We start from the raw sequence: 25,531 nt of genomic DNA on the forward strand, positions 1-25,531 counted from the left end.
GGAGCTTGGCCAAGCGGGAACGTCATCCCTGTACGTAAAGCCTCCCCCCCCCCACGACTCAGTGCGGGAGCGCACTCGATGGATGCGAGTCGCCAATATTGGGTCCGAGCTGCATTGCTCGGTCTAGGATCTCAACTCCCTTCGACGCTGTCTGGTTGATATCCCAGCTTGCGAACGATGCCGAAAATCCTCGCGACGACCGTCTTATCACAGTCGCGCGACTCGCTCGGCCAAGTCGGAGCACCATCGGAGCCTTCGAGCCGAGCAGAGCGATTCCACAGACTCGACCGGACTCACCAGCACTGAAAAAGGAGAGCGCAACCAAAGAGATTGATGAAACCGACCCCGGCCCTCGCTCAACCCAATGGGCGACTCTCTTGGACATCCGGTGCAGTCTCGGCGATCTGCAGCAGCTCGGGCTATGCATCGCCCCATGTACAGTGGGCCTTGCCCTTCAAATCATATATTTTGTGCCTTGGTCATTCTTCCGAGACTGGGTTCCAGAATGTGCAAGCCAGCCGCCGCAAGCGATCTGCGATCTCAGTGAGAGGGTTGCATACAACGTTCTGCTGTCAGTCATCTGTATTTTCACCTTCACCTGGTATGAACACCATCAAACCACAACGGGGTCAGCGTGGCACTGGGTCTCGATCGGCTCGCACCGAGTACCCGTGTTGACACATCTCCTGCGTCGCCAAAGTACTGTGCTTCCACTCATGCTCCTGCCGACTTGGCTTGCAGCACCTCGCAGGTTCTCCAAAATATCCACTGTCTATATTCCTGGCGCATCTCCGCCGTGTTTGCTTTCGGCTCGTTGGCGTCAATGCTGACCCCCTTGGTTCTCGAGGCACCCTCAACCATCCTTCAAGAGTCGATATCGCTCGTCTTTGTCGCATTTTGCACCCTCTTTGGTCTCTGTCTTGTCCCGCGACGGATTTCGTTCCGAACATTCTGCGTCTTGACACAACCTTTGCTGGCGGGATACTTTATTTGTTTCATAACGCTCTCCTGCATCTTTGGAGTCGGATTCTGGGCTCTCCTGAAGTGGGCCGTGGTCGTTGCCAAGAGCCCTACCGCAGTCGAGATCAGCTACATGATTGTTCCGACCATGCTGAGCATGTGCAGTATCTTGGCGCTGTGGATCCTCGAGAGTTCCTTTGCACTAGTGGACTCGCACCTTATTGCTCTTGCCGGGCAGCATTCCCAGTCCGGGCTGAATGGGATAGGGCTCTTGATGGTCCCAGAGGAGAGGTGTACCCTCGACTCGGAGAACAAAGGAAGGGAGTCCGTCGCAACCGCAGCGACTCGAATTGCGACTGCAGATGAACTATGGACACCGCAGCAACAGGCTCATGTGTGCGCCTTTGTGACAGCCGGATTTGCGGTAAGTCCGACGTGCGAGAGTGGGGCCGAAGCTCCGCGCCGCAGCAGCGTCGATAACCGCTGTTGGCACTGCTATGCAGGGAATCGATATGATGCTCCGGTTGGCGTCCATGTCTCAATCACTGCAAGCCTATCTCCTCAACGTATTCATGACCGTGGTTTTGGAGGGTGAGAAAGGGGCGGCGCCGGATGAACGTCGGACATGTGTCGCTGAAGCGAGTGAAAGCAGTGGCTGCACATCGCCTGACCAGCTCCTTTACATCGGTGCATAGTGCTCGCTCGCACAAATCTCGGTCTCAAGTTGATGGAGAAAGTCGGCCTGATTCCGCCATTTGTTAAGTATCTGAAAAAGTCCAATATTCGGCCAATTTTGATTGTAAGTCCAATTGACTGCTTTTGATGGTCAGGCCGGAATGTTGGGAGGAAACGGGCGAGTCTCAATGGCAGTGAACGCAACAGGCAATGGTGGAGGGCTTCACTTTGCGACGCAGCGGACAGATCTTGAGAATGACAATCGAGAGAACGATGTTTTATCGGACGTGTTGCACGGCATTCGGTTGGGGCAGAGCCTCCAGCCTGGATATCGACATTTGAGTACATGGTTGGATAGCAAAATAGCCTGGACACATCCCAGTTGCCCGGGCCGAGAACCAATTGTGACTTCAACCTATTTCCCAGGGAACTGATATGATTGCGAGCTTGTATCCTCTCTGGATCTTGGCACTGATGAACTTGACAGATTAGTCTGGATGTTTATCGGTAAGTCGTTCAGCAATGGCTGGGGTGACGGTTGGTGCACTATCGGTACTCTTCTTCATGGTGGGCACAGACCCTGTCAGACGGCGTATTCCAGAATGGCTGAGTCTGCTGAGTGTAATTTTCGTCCCTATTGGTGCACAACACCTCTGGAATACCTGTGGATCTGCGGCAACTATATCCATTGGCAATCGGCTGAGCTTGCTGAGTGAAACTAACGCAACGGCCTTGGTATGGACCACTGGCACTCAGGCCATATCATGCGGAGAATCACATCACCTATGTCCAATGTTTGCTCCGTCTGCCGGGATATGGATCGGATTAGTCGCCACTACCATCGTCAGCTGGCTGGTTACGGAGCTGATTGGAATGTCGTTGGCTGTGAGATGGCTGGGAAGTCCGGGATACAGCTATGTCTACTCAGGATTCTGGCCGTCGGTGGCGCGCCACTTTTCTGCAGCCGGCTTCGCTTATGGTGGAATGCTCGTTGGAGCGAGTATTGTGCTGCACTGGAGTGGTGCAAATGGGTAAATCGCAGTCAAGTATCTGATGTTCGCTTGAGAAAATAGATGTGGAGAGGAGTTGTCGGTCGATTCAGTTGGCATGAATGCAATGTGGATGAGCAAAACGGCAGCGAATGAGAAGCGTGGACTGAATCTGTGATACAGAGGATATTGATTGCGCAGTGAGGGTGAGGCCCGGGCAGCGGTGCAGCAATCGGACAATGACCCCTCCAAGTAATCACACTCCCAGTCACCCAGTTGCGCACACTATGGCGCTGCAAATATCGCCATCAACAGACGCCGTGTCCGAGCGGTTATGGAGCTTGACTAGAAATCAAGTAGGCTTTGCCTGCGCAGGTTCGAGTCCTGCCGGCGTCGGTGGGCTGCAACGACCCAACATCGCAGCAGCGTCTCTCTCTGGCTTCTTGGTACAGTGGTAGCATACTCGCTTAGGGTGCGAGTGGTCCCGGGTTCGATTCCCGGAGAAGCCCTTTGGCCGCCTTAGCTCATCTGGGAGAGCGTAAGACTGAAGATCTTAAGGCACCCGGTTCGATCCCGGGAGGCGGCATTTGTTTTTGGTTTTGCTCCGTGGCTCGGACCACGCTCCCAGACCCAAGTTCATCGCACCCGACATGTCTGCACATTGGAATCCTCGTGGGAACGTCAGCACGCGCCTGGGTGTCAGGGATGGCTGCTTTGCATTGTGCAAACTGGAACGGATGTGGGTCAGCAGCGATGGCCCCGACTTCAGGCTGTCCCTGGCTGTCTGGGCCAGACCAGAATCCTGATGGTGTGCAGTTGGCTCTTGTTGCAAGGTTGGCTGGGGCTGTGCTGGTTTCCATTTTGGTCTACTGGATGCAAGCGAGACGCAGGATCTGTCAAATTTGTGCATGCGCGCCGCCATGGGGACGAATCGATCTCTACTGAGTGAGCAGTAACCAACGAAGCACAGGTTGGCACCAGCCAGCAGCACGCGGCGCAGAGGAGAAAACGCTGTCTCCCCTGGCCTGACGGGTGCTCGAGCGACGTTTCTCCTCTCTGCACTCCTTCCTCCGCTTCGACACCTTCGTCCTTTCGACTCCATCGCCTCTCCGCCATGCTCAGGGCCATCTCCTGTTGTTTCGGAGGGTCCTCAGACCCGGTCGACGACCGAGATGTCTCCCAGCAGGCCCAGGATGTCGTCGCCCAATCTGCTGACACACAAACCCAGACCCAAACCCAGACCCCTGTTTTCCAGCAGCCAAAGTTCCCTCCTCCGCCCGATCCCTTTGGTCCCTGGCTCAATCCCGTCGAGTGTCTTGTCAATATGGCCCGCGACGAGCCCGATGCCCTCTTGATTAACACTTACGAGAACGGCGACTCGGAGCGACTCAGCTATCTCCAGGTGTGGAGGCAAGCCTATTCCATCGCCCAGGCCCTCAAGGCTCTCCCTGGCTGGAACGACGACGGCCACGAGGCCATCGGCACCTTCTGCGAGGCCGAAGCCAGCTGGGTGATCTACTCGTTCGCCGTGTGGATCCTGGGCAAGTGAGTATCTGTTGCGTTGGTGCGGTGTATCCATCTGTTCTGACACATTCCGTGACCAGAATGGAGTCTCACCTGTCCTTTGATCCTCATCCAGGAAAACACTCAACTTTGCCCTCAACCTGCCTCCTACTGCCCGCAAGGCTCTGTGCGAGAGGTGCGTCCCTGTCGTGCTGTCGTGAAGTTGAACAATCTGGTTTCTGGCATTAGAGCGGAGCCAGCTGCCCTTCCGAGCTGCTCTCAGATCCAGCCACGGCATTTAAACCGACAACTGGTGCAGGTATGCGATCAAGTACATCCTCCACCACCACACCAAGCCCGGCCGCACCGAAGGCGTGACCCTGGTCGATGCTGCCACCTTCCCGGTGTTGGACGACGTTCCATCCCCGTCCCTCGAAGTCTGTGCGCCTCTCGATGAGTTTGTCAGCTTCCAGTGCACCTCTGGAACGACAGGTACGAGAGAAGAGATGTGGATGTGCGGAACTGACGGCTATAAGCAAAGTTCCAATTACAAAGTTGCTCAATGACAAAGGGCGAGGATGGAAGCAGTGGATGGCGGTGGTGGATTATAATCAATGCCACATTTGAACTGCTGTGTCCCAATGATGCTAACCTGCGATCAATCAAACAGGCATCCCAAAGACGTAAGAGATCTGGTGTTATCGTCAGCTTGCCTCGCAGCATGAGTCCTGGGCAGTGATAACACCATGTGCCATATTCATACGGCACAGATATAAGCTATCCCATAAGAGTGGAATGATTGGACGAGGCGCGATTGGAATCCCATACTGCAGTCTTACGATTTGTCAGGTATGATCAGTAAGCTTAGAGTCGCACAAACGGACAACAGTATTCGGTAACCTGGCAGGACAGGTTTCACAACTGATCGCCGCGGATATGGCAGCTTCCGTCATTCCTTGCAGCTCTTCACGCCTTTTTGTGCGCCCTGAATCTCAAGGGATCGGTTTGGCTGCCACAACCGACACCCAATACCGTCGACAAAGTCAAGAGTATTGTTCGCATCCTGGATGACGGAGTGCTGTTCCTATATCAGGTTGGTATGCGGTAGAGAGTGTGTTTCCAACCAGGGGATCGCCACTCATCAGTGTGTTTTGGGGTTCGTATCCGCACAGACCCCTTCGTTCATGAAGATGATCATGAGTGTGGCTCGGGCTCAGAATCCTGATGTCAAGTGGGAAAAGGCACGGAGGATCGGTATGGGCTCTGAGCTCGTGCCGCCGAGTGTCGTCCAAAATGTGAGGCGAATGTTTCCAAAGGCCGATATCCAGATCTTCTACGCATCTAGTGAGGTAAGAAGCCACAAATGGAGAATGCAGTCGACAATAGTAGGATGCACATGTGTCACATTCTCACACTTCTCCTTCCAACGCCAGTCCGCCCTCCTTGGAGCAGCTTCTTTTCTCAACTATCCGGCCAGCGTCACCATGATTCCGGACAAGCTGGTTTACAGACTCGTGAAGCCCGGTGTGCGCTGTATCCTCTTTGACGAAGAAGGCAACATTGTCGACCAGAAGGTCTCCAAGAGCGGTGTGCTTGGCTTTGCCGTCGACAAGGATCATCCCATCAAGGATCACCCGAGCTTTGTCAATGCCGATCCAAACGACAAGCTCGCCTCGTTCGGCTTCCTCGAGGATGGCTCGCCCCGTGTCTGCACCATGGACTGGGTCGAGATGGTTGGCGAGAAAGAGTTCACTGTGGTTGGAAGGTGAGTCGATGGCTGGGTGTCGCATCTCATTGATGGCGAATGCACATCTGGCATCCCGAGGACACATCCCACTCCTGTATCCCGGGTACTCACGCCATCCATTCCCTCACTTCACACCATCACTCCAGATTCGACCAGAAGATCAAGGTCAACGGCGTCTATGTCGACCTCAACGCCCTCGAGGAGTTGGTTTACAAGCACATGCCTGATACCATCAAAGACTGCACCTTTGTCCAAACCACCGAGAAGCAGATCGTGATGCTCTACGTCGTTCGACATGGATCGGGCTTCAAAGTAACCCCCAACGAGATGATCCGTCGTATCGAGGAGCTATTTACCCTCGAGAACGTCGCCAAGTTCCCGATCCACAACGTCTTCCAACTACACCAGCTCCCCTTCAATGACTCGGGCAAGCGCGACCTCAAGAAGCTCAGGCGTTTCGCCGAGAATGCCAAGTACTTTGGCGAGCCGGTTATCTATCCGACCCTTGACATCGCCAATACTCCCCTGTCCCGCACGGCCGTCAAGATCTCGGCGCTCGGCAGCCAGATCCTCGACAACCCCGCCCTCGACGGCCGCAACTACTACATCGGCGGCGTCGGCTTTGACTCGCTGAGTGTCGGTCGTCTGGCCCTCGCCATCAAGGACGAGCTGGATGTTGAGATCTCACCGATGATCTTGCTGTCGAACGGAATGACACCGCTCGATGTCGCCCAGTTGGTCGTCGACATCCTCGACGACAAGCCCCTCATTCCTCCGACTGTTGATCTGGCTGCCGAGGCCGCCAAGCTCGACGATGCGAGTGTGACGGCCGAGGGTCTTCCTCCGTTTGTCTATCCCAAGGACCCTCGCGGCATCGTCCTGACCGGTGCCACTGGCTTCCTCGGTGCCTTCCTGGTCTTTGAGCTGGCCCACAAGTTCCCTCGGGCCAAGATCTACTGCCTCGTGCGAGCCCAGAACGAACAGCTGGCGTTCACTCGTATATTCACCAATGCCTCCAAGTTGGTGATTGCATCGAGAAAGGCTGGCGATCCGCGGTACGATGTGCGCGACCGATTCATCGGACTGTGCGGCGATCTGTCGAAGGACAAGTGGGGACTCTCGGACGAGCGATGGAAGGAGATCAGCGAGGAGACCGACATGATTGTTCACAACGGCGCCGAGGTCCACTGGCTATTTGACTATGACAGACTCAGGGGACCCAATGTCCTCAGCACGGCAACGGCCCTGAGACTGGCCACAACCCACCACCTGAAGCCGCTGCACTACATCTCGACCATCGGCACGATCCCGATGGCCAAGAAGTCAGACAAGCCGCTCGAGGAGAAGATCTACTCGGCCTGGAACATCTCTGGCGGCTATTCGCAGACCAAGTGGGTCTCTGAGCAGCTGGTCAACAAGGCACGATCGAGGGGAGTGCCAGTGACAATCATCCGCCCAGCCGTCATTGCCGGCGACAGCAAGTACGGAGGTGAGTTGAGTGTGGTGTGATGTGGTGTGATGTGGTGTGGTGTGATGTGGTGTGGTGAGATGGAGATGTCTCAATCGTCCCATGGACTGGCCATGAATCGATAGTCTCGATTGTCAAGTGCCACTCATCCACCAACTGACACCAACTGACACCTTCACACCCTCCATTGCTCCAGTGTCCAACTCTGATGACTACATCTGGCGATATGTCAAGGGATGCATCCAGCTTGGTGTTGCTCCGTCGTATGCCACTCCCGTCACCCTGACCATGGATCCCGTCGACCATGTCGCCAAGGTGGTTGCCGAGATTGCCGGCTCGGAGGAGTCCCTGTCCAAGTTTGTGTTCCACATCAGCGACTCGGAGCACAGGTGAGGACTGTGTGATGTGATGTGGTGTGATATGGTATGGTGTCGATGGTGGATTCCGACTCTGATTACTCACTCACTCACTCACTAACTCACGCCGTGCGTACACCCCTCCCTCCCAAAGTGCCCTCACTGAGACCAAGCTGTTCGAGATCGTCAACTCCTTTGGCTGGCCCGTCCTCTTTGAAACTCGTGAAAAGTTCAAGTACATCCTTTCTTCCAACCCCTCGCTGGACCAAAATGCCCTGTTCCCGCTCATGTACATGATGATGGACATGTCCATCAAGATCGACAACGCCAACACCCGCTCGATCTACCCAACGCCATGTCCCTCGACTGTGCTGATCGCCAAGAAGTGTCTCAGCTACTTGAACCATGCTCGCTTCCTTCCCAACCCCATCCAGCCATCGAGCGAGCTGAAGGACGACGAGTATCCCGAAGTCAGCATCTTCACCCGCACCGGCCGCAATTGATCAGCGGATGGTGATTCAGCAATAGATTGATCAGGTCGTTTCTTTCCTCTTCCTTTCTGCTTGAGTCTCTTCTTTCATTTCCTTTCTTTTCATCTATAAACGGCGGATCACTCGATTGATCCGCTCCCTTCGCTTCCATGATGTTGGTCTTTGGTCAAGTCCTGTCTGAGTCTTCTGATGTGAACACGATTGATTTGCTGAGACTGACCGTGACAAGACAGCGAACTTCCCAGACTGCACTGGGATTGCCTTCTGCAGCCCAGTGTAGTCATATCGACGATGGGACTCGATCTTCGGATGATGGTTGTCGCATCTGTGGTTCGGGCACACCTATCCATTCCAGTGTCTGTCATCTTCCCTGACGATTTGGAAAGTGATCGTCACAGATCGTCACGGACGGCGCACAGCTACGGGGGTGAATGCACAGTCGAAGCAATTTCGACCACGGAGGCCAACGACGATAGAGCCCCGGCAACTCAATCTCTTCCGCCGCCGGACCCCCAGGCCCCGAGTCGATTTCATGAATTCTGTGTCGATGTCCCTCTTCATTTGTCTGCGAACCCCCTCTGCCGCCCAGCAACGGTGGCGGGCTGGGCCGATGTCGGGACAACGGATGAGTTTCGGGTCCACGGCCGTCACGTATGCACCCCGCACCATCTGGCTACGAACCCGGGTGTGGCCAAAGCCCCATCGCCCGCAAGAGCCTGGACGGGGCTGTGGCGGAATCGTCACGCCCAGATGACAATGGCAAGGGGTTCGTTGCTCTCCCACCTTGGCCGCCGCGGACAACCGCGTGTGCCACCAGCAGGCACACCGGATCAAATTGGGGCGGCCATTCGATCGGCCCCAGGCGGGTGCTCAAGATTCCGGAAGGACTGGCTGGCGCGGCGGTGTGCCGGTGGCGCCAACGCGAGATCCTTGTGAGCGAGGAAGCTTTGTGGGGGCACTGAGAAGCGTCGATCACATCATTCGCTCGCCCCAGAACGGGCGAGCTGGCCAGGTCGCTTCCTCGGTATCTCATCGGCCGAGTGCGTCTGAGCAGATGGCGACAGCGATATCGGACTCGCTCTCCCACAGCATCGCTGGTGTGTGGGGCTCTGCTGCCGCCAATGGCTCCTGTGCCCATGGACCTTGGCCAGAGAGCACCGGTGGCGGCAGGATGGACCAAAGCGCGACGCGCCGAGGGACACATGGCTGGATTCCGGCGCACAGCCTTGACGCCGAGCGCGTGTGTGCGACATTGGTGACGCGCAACGACACAGTGTCTGTGGGCGGATCCTGCAGGATGTGCGCGACCGTGTCACATGGATGTCGCACGGAGGTTGCACTGCGGACTGAGCAGTCCGAGTTGAATGCTCGAGTTGTGGGTGTTGAGGCCGTGAATGCTCAGGCCGTGAATGCTCAGGCTGTGGTTCTGCGGCGCTCTGCTGGGCAGTCCCACCAGCCCCTCTGACCCGCTCAGCAGCAGACGCCCCGCCTTGGTCTGTATCGATGCTGCCCGCTGCCGACATCGACGCCGACACCGACAGCGCTGCTGGCGCCCGCCTTGTCGTTCGCCAGCATCTGCACACAAGGCCTCGAGAGCGCCACCCGTAATCGGCCGGGCGATGCCCTTGGGTGGTGCGATCGGCCAGGGCAGATGACCTGCGGCGCGGCCTTCATTTGCGCGCCTGCTGCCCTGCTGGTGCTGGTCAAGGGGCCGTTCTGGAGATGTTGCGCAGCGTCGAGTGGGACTGTGAGGCAAACACGGGTGAAAGTGCGGCACTTGCTCACCGCTTGCGTTCCGCTGCATTATTACGTGCGATATTCCCATACACCACTTGCGATATTCACATACACCACTTGCGATATTCCCATACACCGCTTGCGATATTCCCATACACCGCTTGCGATATTCCCATACACCACTTGTGATATTTGCACACACCACTTGTGATATTCGCACACCACTGCGACATCAGCATCCGCCGTCGTCCGCGGCTTCGTTCCCAGGTCGCCCGGTCTCTTGTCGCCGCATACACCCGGTGGTCATTTGTCCTCGGGTTGCACACGGTCTCTCCTTTGCCCCCCCCCTCGTCGCATCTCATTCGCCTTTGACATCCCACTCCCATTCCTGCTGCCGTTCCCGTCGCCGTTCCCATCCGAGTTCCGCCTGTCTCTTCGCCTGCACGAGCCGGCCATCTGCTGCCGCTTTGCCTCCATCGCCCTCTCGGCCGCCATCGACCCAATCCCCCAGCCCGGTCGTCTGCTTGCCCCCGTCCTCGACAGCAAGGCTCGCTATCGCCACGGCCACTCCCAGCTCGTCGTCGGGATTCTCCTCTTGGATTCCATCTTGCAGTCTCCCAGCCGCCGCCGCCGCCAGCCGTCCTGCGTGCTCGTGCGCCTCCCTGCTTGCTCGTCGCCGGGGCCTTCTTGTTACCGCGGCCCACCTGCGAATCGCCCTCGCTCCGGTGGTCTCGACAGCATCAGCCGCTGCCGTCCTTCTTCCCGTCGCCCTCGCTGCGATCCCATTCCATGATCTCCGTTTCCTGCATCAGCACCCCGTCCTCCTGCTCCCGCATCACCTCTCCTTCTGGCGCCGGATCGTCCCCCGTCGTTGACCTTCTGATCCTACCCGCAGCCATCTGATCCACTTCCTCTCTTTCTCCTTCTCGACCTGTACCTTTATAAGAGCCCTTTCTCTTTCTCCCCTTCCCTCCTGCTCTTGACTGAGCCCTTTCCCTCCCCTCTCTGCACCGGCCGCCATCTTCATCCGCTGGTCAGTGCCAATTGCAGCTCGCTTTCGCTTGTCGATCCGCCAACCCAACCCCAGCCAACCTCAAGCTCTTAGGCTACCTGCCCGGCCCCTTCAGACCCATCGACTCGACTTGGTCGCTGCTGCCACGGCTCTCTTTCCTGTCTTTGTCCAGACCGGCTCGCTGCCTGTGGCATCCATCTATCCGTGCCTCTCTTCCACTCTGCCCTGCCCTGCCCTGCCCTCTGGTAGCGGATTGCATCAAGTCCAACCCGAGAGCTCTCTCGGCTTTCTTTCTGCTCCCTGCCTTTGACTCTATCCCCTCGGCCACAGCTGCCCAGCATGATGACTGTTCAGCAATCGTCGCCTCGGCCAGCCCACAAGCACCCGGCCCCGATCCAGCCTCACACTTCGAAACACTCGTTGACATCGTCCGGCTCGTCGCCTCTGCTCTCTGCCGCAACCACGGCCACCACTGCCTCGCTGTACTCGACCTCGATCAATGATCTCAAGAAATTCCAGTCTGAATCCACATCCCATACCCACAACCCCTCGGCCGCTTCAAATGACGATGGCGCCGGTCTCGCTGGCTTCCCAGCATCAGGCTCGTCTGCCGACCCGGCTGCGGCCGCGGCTGCTGCCACCGTGCCCATCGAGACCCAGGAGCTGCAGTTCTCCGAGTTCGTGTGCACCATCGTCTACCTATTCCTCGACCGGCTTCCTCGGGATCTCCCCTTCTCCCAGCGACTGTCGGCCCCCTTTACGACCGATCCCAAGTACAGCGAGTTCCGAGACTCGTTCTACTGCTCACTGCAGCTCATCCATCGGGCCCTCAAGGCGACCTCCAAGGCCATTCCGCTGCCCATGGTCGTTGCGGCTCTGAAGCTGATTGCGCGCATCGTCGAGCTGAGCGAATACGCCTCGTCGCCAGGCTCGGAGGGCTACCTCTTTTGCATCGCGCTGATGACGTCGCAAAAGTGTCTGGCCGACAACGTCTATGCCAACTCGACCTGGGCCAAGATCACAAAGCTGCCAGTCGAAACGCTCAACACTCTGGAGTTTGAGTTTCTGTCCTGCGTCGACTACAAGCTCCATCTCCACAATACCGAATATGAGGAGTTTTACAAGTACATCCACTCGGTGGCCAGGCTCTGGGTGAGTCGGCAGAACAGGACAGGACTGCGTTGGGCGAGGTCGGCAGGGCAGGGCTGTTGGGCGAGGTCGGCGCCGCGACGGCGAGCTGGATGTTCACGGCCTCTTCACTTGACTTGTGCCTCTGCTGTTGGTTGTACATGTTGCATCGCATCGTTGCAACTCGTCCGTCCCACCGGGGACTTCGATCCTCCCTGCATCAGTGCTCTGACAATCGTGGCTGTTTTTGTATCTCGCACCAGGCAAAGCCCGTCACTGCCCTGCCTCCGAGCGAAGAGACTCCCATCACCCGCGGCACCGCCATCACCCGCCGCCCAACCATAACCGAGTCGGTCAAGCCGCAGCGATCCAAATCCATGGGCTCGCGGCCTCCCCTCAATCTGCAAACCGCTACCATTGTCAACGCCCAGGTCTTCAAGACCACCATGACCCCCACGACCCCGGTCGAGGCCAAGCCAAAGTCTGCCCGCGAAGGCGAGGGCGAGGGCGATGCTGCTCCCTTCCAGGTACATGACTCGCCGGAGCTGGATCTCTTGTCGCTCTTGTCGCTCTTGTCGCTCTTGCACCGTGTCTGCTCGCACCACTTGATTCGACTCTCCCTCGCTCCCCGGTGCTAACTATTACTGCTCTCGTCGCTCTGTCCTGTCCTGTCCTGTCCTGTCCTGTCCTGTCCTGTCCTGTCCTGTCCTGTCCTGTCCTGTCCTGTCCTGTCCTGTCCTGCCCTGCCCTGCCCTGCCCTGTCCTGTCCCAACGAATACCTACTTGCTACCTCTCAATGCCGGCGCGTCTCTCATCGTTCCACGGCATGGCACATCATATTGCCGCACGGAACGTCTCGATACTGCGTTTTACTGCCACTGTGTCTACCTTGCCGACGATCGCCTGGGAAATCGGTTATACTCTTGTTTCGCACACTCTACTCGTCTGCTCTCCACCATCAACTTTCTTGTACTGGTCCGCCAAACAGTACCCGCCATCCCAGGCAGCCTACAACCCGAGGGGCAAGTCAAAGAGCTTCTCATCATCGCAGCCCCAGGACGCTCCTCCTCCCATCACGCCCACGTACTCCAATCCACCTGCCGTGGCCAAGACTCGCAGCAATGCTGCCTCGATTTCCGACCGCCCGGTCGAGCCGCAGCGCAAGGGCTCGCTGGATCCCTCGCTCCTGTCGTACTGCAACACCGGATCGGACGGCCAGTCGGCCGTCAACAGCTATGTCGGCTCGTACGGAGGGCAGCCGATTCCGTCAAGCCCGCTCCACTACCACAGCAACGGCAGCGGTGTCTGGAATCGGAAAATGTCGTCGTCGCCGGCGCCCGGAACGTCGCCCCCACACGACCGGTCGTCGCAATACCAGCGCCTCTCTGGGGCTGTCTTGGACTCTGGCCTGCAGATCCACGGATCGAATCTGAAGCGATCGACTCGACCGCACTCTGCGTCGCCGGAGCAGGATGGCCGCGGCAGCGCGACGCCGACACCGCCTTCGGGCCCCCGCTCGGCCACCCCGACCAACAAACGAACCTTTGGGCTGTTTTCGGGCTCGACTTTTACCCTCACGGGCATGTTTGGAATGCTGCCGCCGATGCCGATCTCGGCGGCTCCCAGCGTCGTGTCGGACTCGAAGCGCGACGGCAGCCGGCCCGTGTACGATCGCTCGAGCGTCGTGCTCTCTCCGATCCCGCCCATGTCTCCGCCAAAGTCGCCGCCGCCAAAGTACATTTCGCCAACGCTGACCAAGGTCACCAATGCCCTGATGGAGGTCAGCATCGGCCGTGGCGGCAGTGGCAGCGGCAGTGCTGTCGGCAGCAGCTCCTATTCGGCTGTCAGCAACGGAAGCAGCGGTAGTGGCAGCGGCAGCGGCAGCGGCAACGACCAGTCGTACAACTTCCATCCGCCCTCGCCGCTGCTCAAGGGCTCGATACAGCGACGCAAGAAGCTCCTGCAGAGCCTGAGCGACGCCAATCCGTCGGCGCAGACGGTCGGCCGCGGATCCGGCAGCGAGCTTGGCCGGTCCGACAGCGTCTCGAAGAGCAGCAAGTCCAAGAAGACGATCGACCGCAGCCAGGAGATTGCGATGCTTCTGGGCCAAGCTTCGCTCCATGGCAAACTCGGCAGAATCTAGCGGGGGGGGGCACCAAGCCGTGTGCGCTCGCATGGGTCGAGGACATGTTGTCGACACTGGTCAAAGTCCACCTCCGTTGCTCTATCAATCCTCCCGGCCCTGTTCTTTCGCCGACCTGCCTCGGCTGTGTCGAGCATTGACCAGTGTGCTTCATGCCCCCCCTCCTGCGCCGGGGTCTCTGTTATTTATGGCCTTTCTGCCCTCCGTTTGGAGGAAAGCAAGCGCTTGGGGCGGATGGCCTCCCGCAACCTTGTACAGTTCTCTCTGCGCCGCCACTCCCCTCGTCGTCCTTTGGCATATCATCTATGACTCTTCCCGTCTATCATCCGGCAGATCGGCTGCACTCCCGGCCCGCGCTGCCTGCCGATGATGGCTCTGCTCGCGCTTCTACTTCTCCCCTCGTTCTGTCAGTCTGTCCATGCGTCCGTCTGTCCATGCCTCTGTCTGTCTGTCTGTCTGTCGTTCTTTCTCTTCCAAGACTTGATCTGATCCTTCCCGACAAAGTCGTTACCACTGACTCTTCGACGCCCCTCTCCTTCCCAGGCCCGTTGTTTCTGCTCTGGTCCGTGTATTCGACATGATTGCTCGTTGTCAACGGCGCTCAAACAAAATACAGCTTTTCTTTCCTTGAGATCGGCCCGCGGTTTGCGACTGCACTGCCTCGGACTGTCTTGGCCTCGGTCCAGTTCAGTTGCCGGCGGAATTGCCCACTCCTCGGATCGACTGCCTCTGCTCGGTCGTCAGTCCGCATGAAACGGGTGCTGGTCTCTGAATCATCCCACGGGTCCTTCTTGATCCCACGCGTTCATTGTCAAGGTTGCATGTGAAGAGCGTCCCCAGGCATTGCAGACAGTCGGCATGCGAATTGCCGGCCCGCCCTCTGAGTCCCGTATCGTCTTGCTTGCCTGCCTGTTGCACCAGTCGCATCCGCTGCATTTTCGGCATCTCGCTGTCCCGTATCGCCAAGGCAACGGGTCCCCATCGCCTTGCTGCCCTTGTTGCACCAGCGCTGCCCAGCACGCACATCCCACGCGCTGTCCCGGCCGATCGTCGCACGCCGTTGTCTTGGGTCGGGACATGTCTGTTGGCCGGCCAGCACACCGGCAACGGCCCATGGCTGTCCCCGTCCTCTGCCGGCCGCAAAACCACCACCCACACTAACAGGCTCAGCCCTCAGCAGAACACCCCCACAAGGCCACTCGGCAGCAGCATCTGCACGCAGCCGACTGCTTTTGGACGGCGGCTCTGTCCAACAAGCACACAAGCGCCTCTCATCGCTCGGCCGACGGCCACTGTCCCAATGGGAAATCGCCCTCGTCTGCTGCCGGCATTCGCGCGGCCTCGCCTGCGTCTCGCTGGTCGTTGCGGCGTTCTCGGCCCGGCCTCATCCTCGCTCGAACTGGAAACGGTTCGCCTGTGCCGATCCTCGTCCTGTTTCCTGCGCTGCAGGACCAACACCGCCCAAGGACATCCGTCTCCAGAGGCATCTGCCGCCCCGTCCTCTCCCTCCCTCCCTCCCTCCCTCCCTCGGCCTGTCCCTGCCGACTCTTCTTCCTGCTCCCCCCGTCTCGATCGCCTCAACACCGCCTGCGCTCGGACGCCGCCGTCCCAGCCCGTTTTTTCCTTTGTCTTGGCGATTTTTAATCTCGCTGCCTCCCGAACCTTGGCTGGCTCCTCCAAGGCTGTCGCAGCATTCCTGCTCCTGGTCGCCGTCGTCCCCTCCCCTCACCTCCCCTCACGAGCTGCCTTGGTCCCGTCGCTGCACTGCTGCAGCCCGACGTGCTCGCTTCCTCCGTCGCTCCTGACTCCGTCTTCCTGTGTCGCCCGTCCTTGCGTGATCACAGTCCCTTCCTGGGTTGGTCTCGAGGATCCTGGCTGGCGGGTTGGATACACTTCCGACACGATCCTTTACTAGGTCCAGGCCATCGTATAGCCTGTACATCCAAACAGAATCAAGAGGTGCTTTTCCCTCCAAAAAAAAAAAAGGCTCGCAAAATCCAGCCGTGATTGCTGTAAGTACAGAGGGAGGCCCCCCAACATGGCGCCTGTATGATGTGAGAGGAGGGCGAGTTGCTGTCTAACTCGGACACACTCTGCCTGTTGATGGGCACTCCCGGCCCCGCCGCCGCCGCCGCCGTTGCTCTGTTCCTGTTCAGTCTTGCGGTTTCTGCCTCTGCCTGCCTGTCCATTTGCTCCAGGCCCGTCTCCTCCCTTTCTCCGTTGCTCTCCATCACACTCCCCCACAACCACCTTTTTCTGGCTCGGCAGCACCACCACCTCTGCTGCCCAAAGCCTTGATTGTATCGGTGAGCCCCCTCTCATTTGGTTTTGTCCTTTTTCTCCGCGACGAATTGCAATGGTCTCGGTCGTCACCGTGCATCTACTGCATCCCTTTGCGTCTATCGGTTGGCATCGGTCGGGACGTGGGCTGCCCCCGGCTTCGGCGTGTATTTGGCTATGCTCGCTCAGGGGACATTCAGAGTCAGTACCGTATCGCCACCGTACCGTATATCTCTGAAGAGTCCGGTGCCCAACCGCGACCCGCCTCCTTCCTTCCCTCCTCCTCCCCGAGATTCGTAGCCCTTGGATGTATCCATACCTAGCTCGTCCCCGCCCTCTGCCTTTCTTCATCTTCTTCATCTTCTGCCTCTGCCCGCTATCCTGCTCCTTCCGGCTGGTTGCCTTGCCCTCATTCCACGTCGCTTCGCAGCCGGGCCGGAGCTGGCATCACCACAACTGGCCATCTCAATCCATTTCCCCTCCCATCGCGATTCGCTTTCTGATTGAATTTATATCACCCTTTACTCGGCCCAAACCCGTCTATTCCGTGTCCTCGATCTAACGCAAGTGATCTTTCGTCCATCAGGAATCCCTCACATTCCCATCGTTCTGATCGCCACTGCTCGCGTCCGGCCCTCGCCGCACGCTCCTTCCCACCCTCCCCTCTCCCACAAGAACTCATCGGGAGCACCAGCAGAATAGAGCAGAAGAAACAGTCTCGCCAACAAGAAAGAAACCCACCGCAGCAACCTTTCCGAATCAAGCGTGCTAGAGCATCTGGTCTACCATGTCCGTCGTAACCCTCTCCCACTTTGGCGCCTTACGGCCGTTCTATCTAACTGCCACAAACGACACGATCACAACCGACGTCACAGCAAATCAGCCGTCGTGGTATACCGCCGTGGGCATCATCCTCGCCCTGACCTCGGGGCTCTTCATCGGCAGCAGTTTCATCTTCAAGAAGAAGGGACTCCTCGACACCAACGCCCTCGGCCACGAGGCTGGCGTAGGCCATGCCTATCTGAAAAACGGAATGTGGTGGACGGGCATGATTTTAAGTGAGTGTCCTTCTTTTCTCTCCTTTGACTTTTGGCTTTGTCGTCCGAGTATCGATGTGGACGACTGCCCTGTCCCCGCTTATCTGGATAACGCGCATTTCCTCGACTTGCTTGCCGTGCGATTTGATTGCTCTATCCGCATCAACTCGTGATGCCTCCGATTTCGGTTGTCTGCCAGAGCCCATTTGTTAAACCCGTCTCTGCTTCCATTTCTTTACCAACCCGTCTCGTTTGACCCTCCACTCACCTCCGACCCCGTCCCTCCTCGCTCATGCAACCGACCGGCCATCCAGTGGGGCTCGGCGAGGTTGCAAATTTCGGTGCCTATGCGTTCACACCCGCCATCATGGTCACCCCGCTGGGTGCGCTGAGCGTGGTGATCAGGTAAATTGCTCGACCCCCAGTCGCTGTCGAATAGCGAGTCTTACGTGGCTTTGCTCGTGGCTTTCGATGCTGCCGCTCGGATTGCGCCCCTCTGAACACGTCGATGGGCAGCTCGGGTTTATCTGGCCATCAGACTCGCTCTCAGTTCGTTTTTAGCCTTGTTCCGCTCTTGTTGGATGGCTGTCCCCGGATGCGCTGTGCTCCAGGCCGCTAACTCTCTGTTCCCACACCCACTCGCTTGCTTTGCTTGCAGCGCCATCCTGTCATCCATCTTCCTGAAGGAGCGCCTGAATTTCTCGGGCAAGATCGGCTGTGCGCAGTGCGTCGTTGGCGCTACCATCATCGTCTTGCACGCACCCAAATCGAACACGACCAAGGGCGTCGATGACTTTTTTGGATACGTTTTGCGGCCAGGTAGGGAGGATGCTGCAGGGCGCTCTCTCTCTCTCTCTCTCTCTCTCTCTCTCTGTCTCTCTCCACCACCCGCGATCCGGCCTCTCGTTGCTTGGACCGTTGCGCGCCGAGTTCCCGCGGACAATGCCCTTGACCCCCGGTGGCCATCGATGTCTCTTTCTCATACTTGCATTTGCTCTCCGCGGTCTGGTCGCTTTGCATCCAGGGTTTATCGTATACAGTGTCCTGTGTACAGGTGCGATCCTGTACCTAATATTCATCCTGGCGCCCAAGTACGGCGACAAGCATCCGATCGTCTACATTTCCATCTGCTCGTTCGTTGGCTCGTTCCTGGTGCTGAGCTGCCAAGGTTGGTGAACCCTTTCCCTCCCTCCCGATTTCAGGGGTGGTAAATGTAATTGGCCTCCGTGCCTCGGTGGGCGCACCCGGCCTCGCTTGCAGTCGTGTCCAAGCTGTCTAATCGACAGCCACCAGCTGCGCCATTACCCTCGGATGCAAAATTCCCAGTACTTTCCCCCCCCCTCCCGCCGTCAACAGCCCCCATCTCACCCATCTCCTCGCCGTTGCTCGTTCAGGATTCGGAGCTGCGCTGGTCTACACTGCTGCGCATTGGACAGACGACAACCAGTTCCTGCGGTGGCCCCTGTACCTCCTAATTGCCTTCATAGCCTTCACGATATGCGTCCAAATCAACTACCTAAACAAAGCCCTGAATCTGTTTTCGACCGCGATCGTGACGCCCGTGTACTATGTTTTCTTCACGACCGCGACCTTGGTAGCCTCGATCATCCTTTTTGGCTTCCAGGTGACCGACCCGATCAGCTCGATCAGCATCATCTGCGGCTTCCTGGTGATCGTCGGCGGCGTGGCCCTGCTGTTCCAGTACAGTCTGAAACTTACCAAGATGAGCGCCCTGACTCGGTTAACGGCCGAGCCGCCGGGCGAGGCGCAGCCGCAGGAAAACCTCGATGAGCCCGGGGTCGTGGTGATCACCCCCAACAAGCCGCCGGAAGAAACCGAAGGAGTGGGGCCGGCGGATTCCCTCGACTCGATCATCATCGGTAGCCGGACGAGCCCCAAGCCGGCGGGCGGCCCAGATGAGGGCGTGGCCCTTGCCGAGATCCACCCACCGCTGCCCCAGCCCAACACACCTGCGTCTGGGTCGGCGCCGATAGCGACTCTGACCACACTCCGACGACACGTCTCTGCCTCGGCCGCACATGTGGCCTCGAATGTCTCGAACGCCCTCCAGTTCCTGTCGCGGGATCCGTCCCGCCCGGCCCCGGCATACGTTCACATCCGAAGCGTACCCTCTGCAGCGCCCTCGATTGACTCGGATCCCGTCCAAAAGTAGACGACGGTAACTGAGCCGGTTTACAGCAAGCTCGTAAGGCCCTGGCTGGGGCATCGACTGCGTCAAAGTCCCTGTTTCCATCATATCGTTTCCCTGTCATGTCTGTGGGCCTCTTTGAGCTTTTTGAAACACGAACACCAAAAAAAAATACTCTCAACTCCAGGGCCTTGAATCTCGAGCTTCGATCCTCGAGCTTCGATCCTCGAGTTTCGAGTTCGAGTTTCGGGTTTCGATCCCCGCACACACTCTCGCCTTCCATGCTCAAACGCCTTCCCCTCTCGAACATTGCCGATCCCACCCGCTCCTTCCAAGCATAATGCTTTCGTGACTCAGTCCTATGTTTTGGCCATCCTTGTCAATGCCCCAGCACTGATTCTTCCCACACAGCGTCCTCCACAACGATACTGCCTGTTCTACCACTAGACTTACTCCCATCCCTTGCTCTCTCCTCTCTCCTCTCTCCCCTCTCTCCTCTCTCTTTCGTTTCCCTCTCCTCAAGCGCGCACTGAATAGATGGCAGTGTTTTGGTTGTCTCCACTTTGTCGGTTTTCCGACGGGCCCTGTCTTTTCTTTGCCTCTCTCTCACTTCCCGTAATAGACTTGTAAAGCACGCCCTGTCGATATATTCAATACACTATGCCGGTCCCGATCAGCGGCCATGGACTGGAGGTGTTGACGGACGGGGGGGGGTGTGCTCCCAGAGCGAAACGAACAGTCGCACTGCTTGGCGCTCCTTGCGGCATTCTGACAGAGCGGAACGGGCCATGTGGCGGTCCAGGACAAGCCAACGAGATCAACCCGGGCGGCATCGCGGCTTCTCTTCCCCACTTTCCTCTACTGCCGCGCGTATGGGTTTCATGACGACAAATCAAGCAGTACATTTCAGAGCGCATCGATCCATGACGATTTTTCACGATCTGTCACATCATTCAGTCGATCATAGCACCTCGATCTTGTGGGAAACAGGTGTCCCCGACGGAGTGATCCCTGGCGTCATTGGCGTCATTTCACGTCGATTCGTTTTTTTGCCGCCGCGCTGTCTTGTCCTGATCCAAAAGCCGCTTTCATCCGTGGGGAGGAAAAGGGCAGATGGCAAGGCCGGAGGCGAGGGGGGGGGACTGGTGGAGGGGAGATGACAGAGAGGGGGGGGCAGCCCGTCGCTGCTTTCAGTCCTCCGTCTATCCATCCGCCCACCCGATGTTCTCCGTTTGTCTCCGACACCGATCTTGCCCTGCCCAAGCTTGCTTTGGTTCCATCCTTTCTCACCCTTCACCTGCTTCGGTGTTTGAATCCGGATCCGAAGCGAAAGTGGAGTGGAGCGGAGTGAAGTGGTGCGCTGCGGAGCTGACGGTTACGAGTATGAGCGGAGCAGACGGAGGGAGGGAGAGATTGGGGAGAGAACTGGCCGGCTCGAAATGAAGCAGCACTGCTTCAAAGGGACCCGATGACCAACTCTGGCAATGGGGTCGTAGATGCCGGAGGTGGTGAGAGTGGCTCTGGCGGGAGGGGGGCATCGACAGACCCTTGGGTGAAATAAACGAGCGCGAGCCTCTGGAGCAGTCGCATGGGAGAGCACAAGTTGTCACATGAGAAAACACAAGCAGCCGCATGAGGATGCATGTGCAGTCGCATGAGGACGCTGCGGGCAGGCTGGCATCGGGATCCGGCACGCGCCCTGTCACCATGAGTCATGGTCGAGATCATGAGCCGGTCATGAGCCGCAATCACGAGCAGCATCTGTGCATGACCATGGGTTAGAGAGATGGGGGGGAGGGGGAGAGGTTGGGGGGCATGCGATCACAACGAATCTGATCCCGGCGCCGGAAACAATGCTGAGACGAAATCCGCCGCTTTTGCGCGCCGCTGCTGCTACCATAGCCGCCGACATTGTCGTCACTGCCTCCGCCGCAGCTATCCCTTGATACGTTTCTCCCCTCTCTGGCTCGGCAAAACTCTGGGCTTGGGCCTGATCCTGAGGCCCGAATCGAGCCTTTACCCCCCCCCGCCTGCCCGCCTCCTGCCTCCACCTCCGTCTCACTCCCCTTTCCTCCCATTCGCTCCACACTCCGCCCGGCTCCACCTCCAAACTGGGCCGCAATCTCGCCGCCCCTGCTTTCCAACCAAAGAAGCGCGAATGCCTGTCTGGCCTGCGAGCGGCCGGAGGGACGTATGACGATTCTGCCCAGGGCGGCTGGGTTGGCTGCAATGGCGATGGCGGACGGAGGTGATGGTATCGGTGATTATGGGATTATCGAAAATACTGCAGAGCACCATGTGGTCGCTCGTTTCTCTTTCGAGTCAATACCACACCTCCCATTTCACAGCGCAGATGGATCAGTTCAGTGACGAATGAACATGTGTATTCATGGGCTTGGAAAATATGAGCGAACTGGCCCATAAATACAAGGTGTGGTACTCTCTGCCTCCCGCCCGTCTCGTCTTGCTGTAGCTTGTCAGGGCCGACCACAATTTGAACGCAGAAGGGAAAAGAGAAACGGCAGGAGATAGACATAAAAGGCGATTTGAATAGTAATGAGAGTATAAGAAGTAGCAATTCCCAATAACCCAGGGCAACGGAGATGCGTCCGTCAGAACAAGTGAGGAAACAGGGTGGGTGTGCAGGATGTCCGAGTGAGGAGAGGGGAGGCTGGGAGAATGCAGAGCGTATGATCACATCAAGTACACATGCGAATGTCAATATGGATGTGTGTGTGCGTGAGAAATGTAGGACGATGCAAGAGACAGTTGCAGTCCGCACGCCTGTTTGCTCTCGCAAGGGCCTCAGCGGGGTTGAGAGCGTCGCATTCGGTCACTAAACCGTGCACAGTGAGGCGGATACTCCAAGAGTGTGGTGATATGTAAAATCAGGTTGGCCGTCAGTCAGAGGGAGCGAGTGAAGGTTGGGAGGGGTGGACAAGAGCAGTATGAATTGAAGGAGAAGAGTGAAGGATGGAAAAGGATACACCGAAAAGCGTGAGAAGCGGCGAGAAATCATGCTCAAGTATATACACAAACACAAACACAACAAACACAAGCTTTGCTCTCTCTGCTGCCGCAGCTAAGTCTGTGTCAGGAGTGACGGGCTGCGGGCCATTGTCCTTGGGAAGCTGCTGAAGGGCGGTAATTGTCGATTGTGCTGCAGCTGGTCCGCATGCGTCAAGTACGGCAGCGTCGAGGGATTGTGTGCCGTGGCAGCAATGGCGGCAGAGGCAAGCGCGATTGTTGCTGGGACGGTCTGCGAGAATGCGCTGTTGCGAGGGGTTGGAACGGCAAAAGGCTTGGGCATCATCATGAACGGATCCGTGGAAGCGATGGACAGCGACGACGAGGGCATGGTATCGGATGGCACCGAGCTCAGGCTGTCCAGCGACGAGGCAAGGTTCTGCTCGGACTTGATCGTGGGGGGCGGCAGGCCCGGATGACAACGCTCGCGATCGTAAGGCCACTCACGGGCGAAGGTTTGCTCGTGAGCGAAAGGGTAGCCGCGAGCATGCGGAGACGAGGTGTACACGTTTTGGTAGCTAAACGAGTCCAATGGCGGCTGTGCAGCAAAAGCCGCTGGATGAGAGGCGCTTGTCCGGATGCTTTCGTTTCGGGGACTCTCCGAGGATGCCGAGAAGAACGGGTACTGGATGGAGGCGGCCTCGGGAGGAGAGCTCACGTCGCCATAGGCAGTTCGAGGGCGATAGTGATAGGTGGGCTGCGGAGAAACAGACCGCTGCGACGACGGGATCCCAGCCGAGTAGGCTGAGGCTCGTTGCGGCTGGGCCGGCCAAATGTAATTGTAAGGGCGATGAACCATTGCCGAAACAGATCCGTGCGGATGGTTGGAAGCAGTGTGGAGGGGGGCATGCGGCGCCTGCAGAGGAGCGGTTCCCGGGGCCGATACCAGCGGAGTCTCAGAGATGGCGTGCTGTGCCTGGGAGGCATGCATGGTTGGATTGGTGTTGATGGGGGGAGGGGAGGGCGTCAGAGGACCGGCGTGGGTGGGGTGCGCCGGGGGGATAGAATGGGCAGAATGTGCGGGAGGAGCAACATGCGCCGGATGGGCAGTGTGTGCCGAAGGAGCAACATGCGCTGAAGGAGCAAAATGTGGGCCGCATGCTGCAACACGGACGTTGGCTTCCGACCAGCTGGAAGGGCACCAAGTCCTTGAGTTGGGCTGGACATGCACCGACGAAGCGACCGAAGGCCGAGGGGGCGAGTGCTGCGAGAATACCAGGCGGGGGATCTGCGGATGGACCTTGGGAAGGCATTCGAGCGACTCGAGCGAGGGGCTCCGCTTCTGGACGGGAGCCAAGTCGGTAATGCCATGTGCAGGGCTCGGATAGGACGACAGCGACGAGTCGGGCGGCGAGCATGGGGGCTTCGATCCGGGTATCGGGAAGGGTAGCGTCTGGGTATCTCCAAACTTTCTGTGCAGCTGGCGAGACCAGCGACGGATGTGCTGGGGCTGGATACCGTATTTGCGGGCCGTCGCCTTGACGTTCCTTGGGGAGCCATAGGCCTCTGTGACGATGGTGGCTTTTTCTGTCACGGATTTGGGCATTTCTTTTGGGTGAAGTTGTCTGGGGATCTGCTGGAGCGGCGATGGCGGGGCAGATGGTGCTCGAGGCTGGAAATGACTCGAGGATGACTCGAGGATGACTCGGGGATAGGGAAGCGCAAGCAAGACTGGATGGGGAGAGACCAAGTGCGAACGCAAAGACAGCAAGACGCGAAGCCAGGGAGAATAGAAGGCGAGCAGGCGGCCAGGCAAATGGGAAGGGAAACAAGACAAGGGAAGCGATGCCACGGCTGGTTGAGGAAGCGCTGATATAGCGGGCGGATTCGGCGGGTGCCAGAGCAGACACGGGGGAGGCGAGACAAGACCGAGCGCACCGGATCAGAGTGCGGAGGGGGAAAGCACTGGGTCGCTGCGGGTGGAGTGTTCGGCACAAGCGATGTTTCAATGGGTGATGATGATTTCGATGGGGTGATAATGGTTGAATGGGTGATAATGATTTCGATGGGCGATAAATGGGTTCCAATGCAGGTGGGGCAAATGAGCTCGCCAACAGCGACAGCGGTGGCAGTTGTATGGGGCAGCCCAAGAGGACAGTGGCAGGTCCGCGGATCCAGATCAGAGCGACGAGGCGGGTGGACCGACAGGATCAGCAAAGCGGCGGTTCCCCCCAGAAAGAAGTTAGATCTGGGCTCTGCCAGGAGCGGATGGACAGGACTTTAAATCAGAGGGGGGGGGTCTCTATCAGCCGAGTGGACCGAGTCGTCAGACAGCAACGGCCGACTCGGCGAGCCAAAGCAGTAACACCGATAGCCGTCGGCAGCAACAACAACCGGCCCGCGCAAGTGGTCCCCGTCATCCTCTGGGCGCTGTCTGTCCTGGCACGGAGCAGGAGCAGGGGGGGTCTGAATGGCCCCGATTGGTGTGGCTGCCGTGCCATCGTCCGCAACGTCCACACCGCCCAAAGGAGACAGACAGCCCAGCCCGTATGTCTCCGCCTGGAAACACCAGCAGACCGACGGGAGCCAGCACCGGAAGCCGCGTGCTGAGAAGTGACCGTCGCTGGGCGGAGGAAGGCGGCACTGGAGGAGGAGACGGAGGGCGGGTTGGGGCCCTCTGCCAGAGCCATGAAGCGATCAGCCGTACTGTTGCAACCAGTCGACTGTTACGATCGATCCACTGTTACGATCGATTGATCATGCCACCCGGTATCCACCTTCCTTTCGATCAACGTCGCCGTATCTCGCTGTGCGTCGATCAGCACGGCCAAACATCGATCGGCCTTGTCCAACGGACTGGACAGCGCCGTCGCAGCCACAAGAGTAGGC

At 58.2% G+C, this 25,531-nt stretch overlaps 4 protein-coding genes and 3 non-coding genes across 7 annotated transcripts; all 7 read left to right on the top strand.

The window, feature by feature from the left end:
- Positions 1–823: 823 nt before the first annotated feature.
- On the top strand, positions 824–2,760 carry BJ171DRAFT_620952 (uncharacterized protein; the record flags this gene model as incomplete). Its single annotated transcript, XM_053115425.1, has 5 exons — positions 824–1,384; positions 1,464–1,551; positions 1,656–1,759; positions 2,123–2,142; positions 2,392–2,760. 5 exons carry the CDS (start codon positions 824–826, stop codon positions 2,462–2,464), a joined length of 846 nt encoding a protein of 281 aa, XP_052971567.1. The 3' UTR covers positions 2,465–2,760.
- Positions 2,761–2,938: 178 nt separating this feature from the next.
- On the top strand, positions 2,939–3,020 carry BJ171DRAFT_t9. Its single transcript has one exon. It is a non-coding gene; the product is annotated as a tRNA-Ser (tRNA).
- A 41-nt stretch (positions 3,021–3,061) lies between these two features.
- BJ171DRAFT_t10 lies at positions 3,062–3,133 on the top strand. The gene has a single exon. It is a non-coding gene; the product is annotated as a tRNA-Pro (tRNA).
- Positions 3,134–3,137: 4 nt separating this feature from the next.
- BJ171DRAFT_t11 lies at positions 3,138–3,210 on the top strand. The gene has a single exon. It is a non-coding gene; the product is annotated as a tRNA-Phe (tRNA).
- A 528-nt stretch (positions 3,211–3,738) lies between these two features.
- On the top strand, positions 3,739–8,255 carry BJ171DRAFT_620958 (male sterility protein-domain-containing protein; the record flags this gene model as incomplete). Its single annotated transcript, XM_053115426.1, has 11 exons — positions 3,739–4,169; positions 4,264–4,323; positions 4,447–4,619; positions 4,798–4,810; positions 4,961–4,976; positions 5,071–5,220; positions 5,300–5,476; positions 5,561–5,892; positions 6,021–7,363; positions 7,539–7,731; positions 7,853–8,255. The coding sequence occupies 11 exons, from the start codon at positions 3,739–3,741 to the stop codon at positions 8,199–8,201; spliced, it is 3,237 nt and encodes a 1,078-aa protein (XP_052971568.1). The 3' UTR covers positions 8,202–8,255.
- A 3,022-nt stretch (positions 8,256–11,277) lies between these two features.
- BJ171DRAFT_577102 (uncharacterized protein) lies at positions 11,278–14,209 on the top strand (the record flags this gene model as incomplete). The annotated part of the gene is made up of 3 exons (XM_053113788.1): positions 11,278–12,090; positions 12,330–12,593; positions 13,055–14,209. The coding sequence occupies 3 exons, from the start codon at positions 11,278–11,280 to the stop codon at positions 14,207–14,209; spliced, it is 2,232 nt and encodes a 743-aa protein (XP_052971569.1).
- Positions 14,210–17,127: 2,918 nt separating this feature from the next.
- BJ171DRAFT_118591 (magnesium transporter NIPA-domain-containing protein) lies at positions 17,128–19,830 on the top strand. The gene is made up of 5 exons (XM_053105526.1): positions 17,128–17,547; positions 17,841–17,931; positions 18,185–18,345; positions 18,551–18,694; positions 18,921–19,830. The coding sequence occupies exons 1-5, from the start codon at positions 17,277–17,279 to the stop codon at positions 19,697–19,699; spliced, it is 1,446 nt and encodes a 481-aa protein (XP_052971570.1). The 5' UTR covers positions 17,128–17,276; the 3' UTR covers positions 19,700–19,830.
- Positions 19,831–25,531: the final 5,701 nt, after the last annotated feature.

Source organism: Polychytrium aggregatum, assembly GCF_025602895.1.
Source record: "Polychytrium aggregatum strain JEL109 chromosome Unknown BJ171scaffold_2, whole genome shotgun sequence".
NCBI lineage: Eukaryota > Fungi > Chytridiomycota > Chytridiomycetes > Polychytriales > Polychytrium > Polychytrium aggregatum.

Bases quoted from the DNA above. Each gene is read 5' to 3' on its own strand.
- BJ171DRAFT_118591 (XM_053105526.1), top strand. From the start codon at position 17,277: ATGTCCGTCGTAACCCTCTCCCACTTTGGCGCCTTACGGCCGTTCTAT. The intron at 17,932-18,184 runs GTAAATTGCTCG...CTTTGCTTGCAG, and splicing joins GCGCTGAGCGTGGTGATCAG to CGCCATCCTGTCATCCATCT. The intron at 18,695-18,920 runs GTTGGTGAACCC...TTGCTCGTTCAG, and splicing joins CCTGGTGCTGAGCTGCCAAG to GATTCGGAGCTGCGCTGGTC.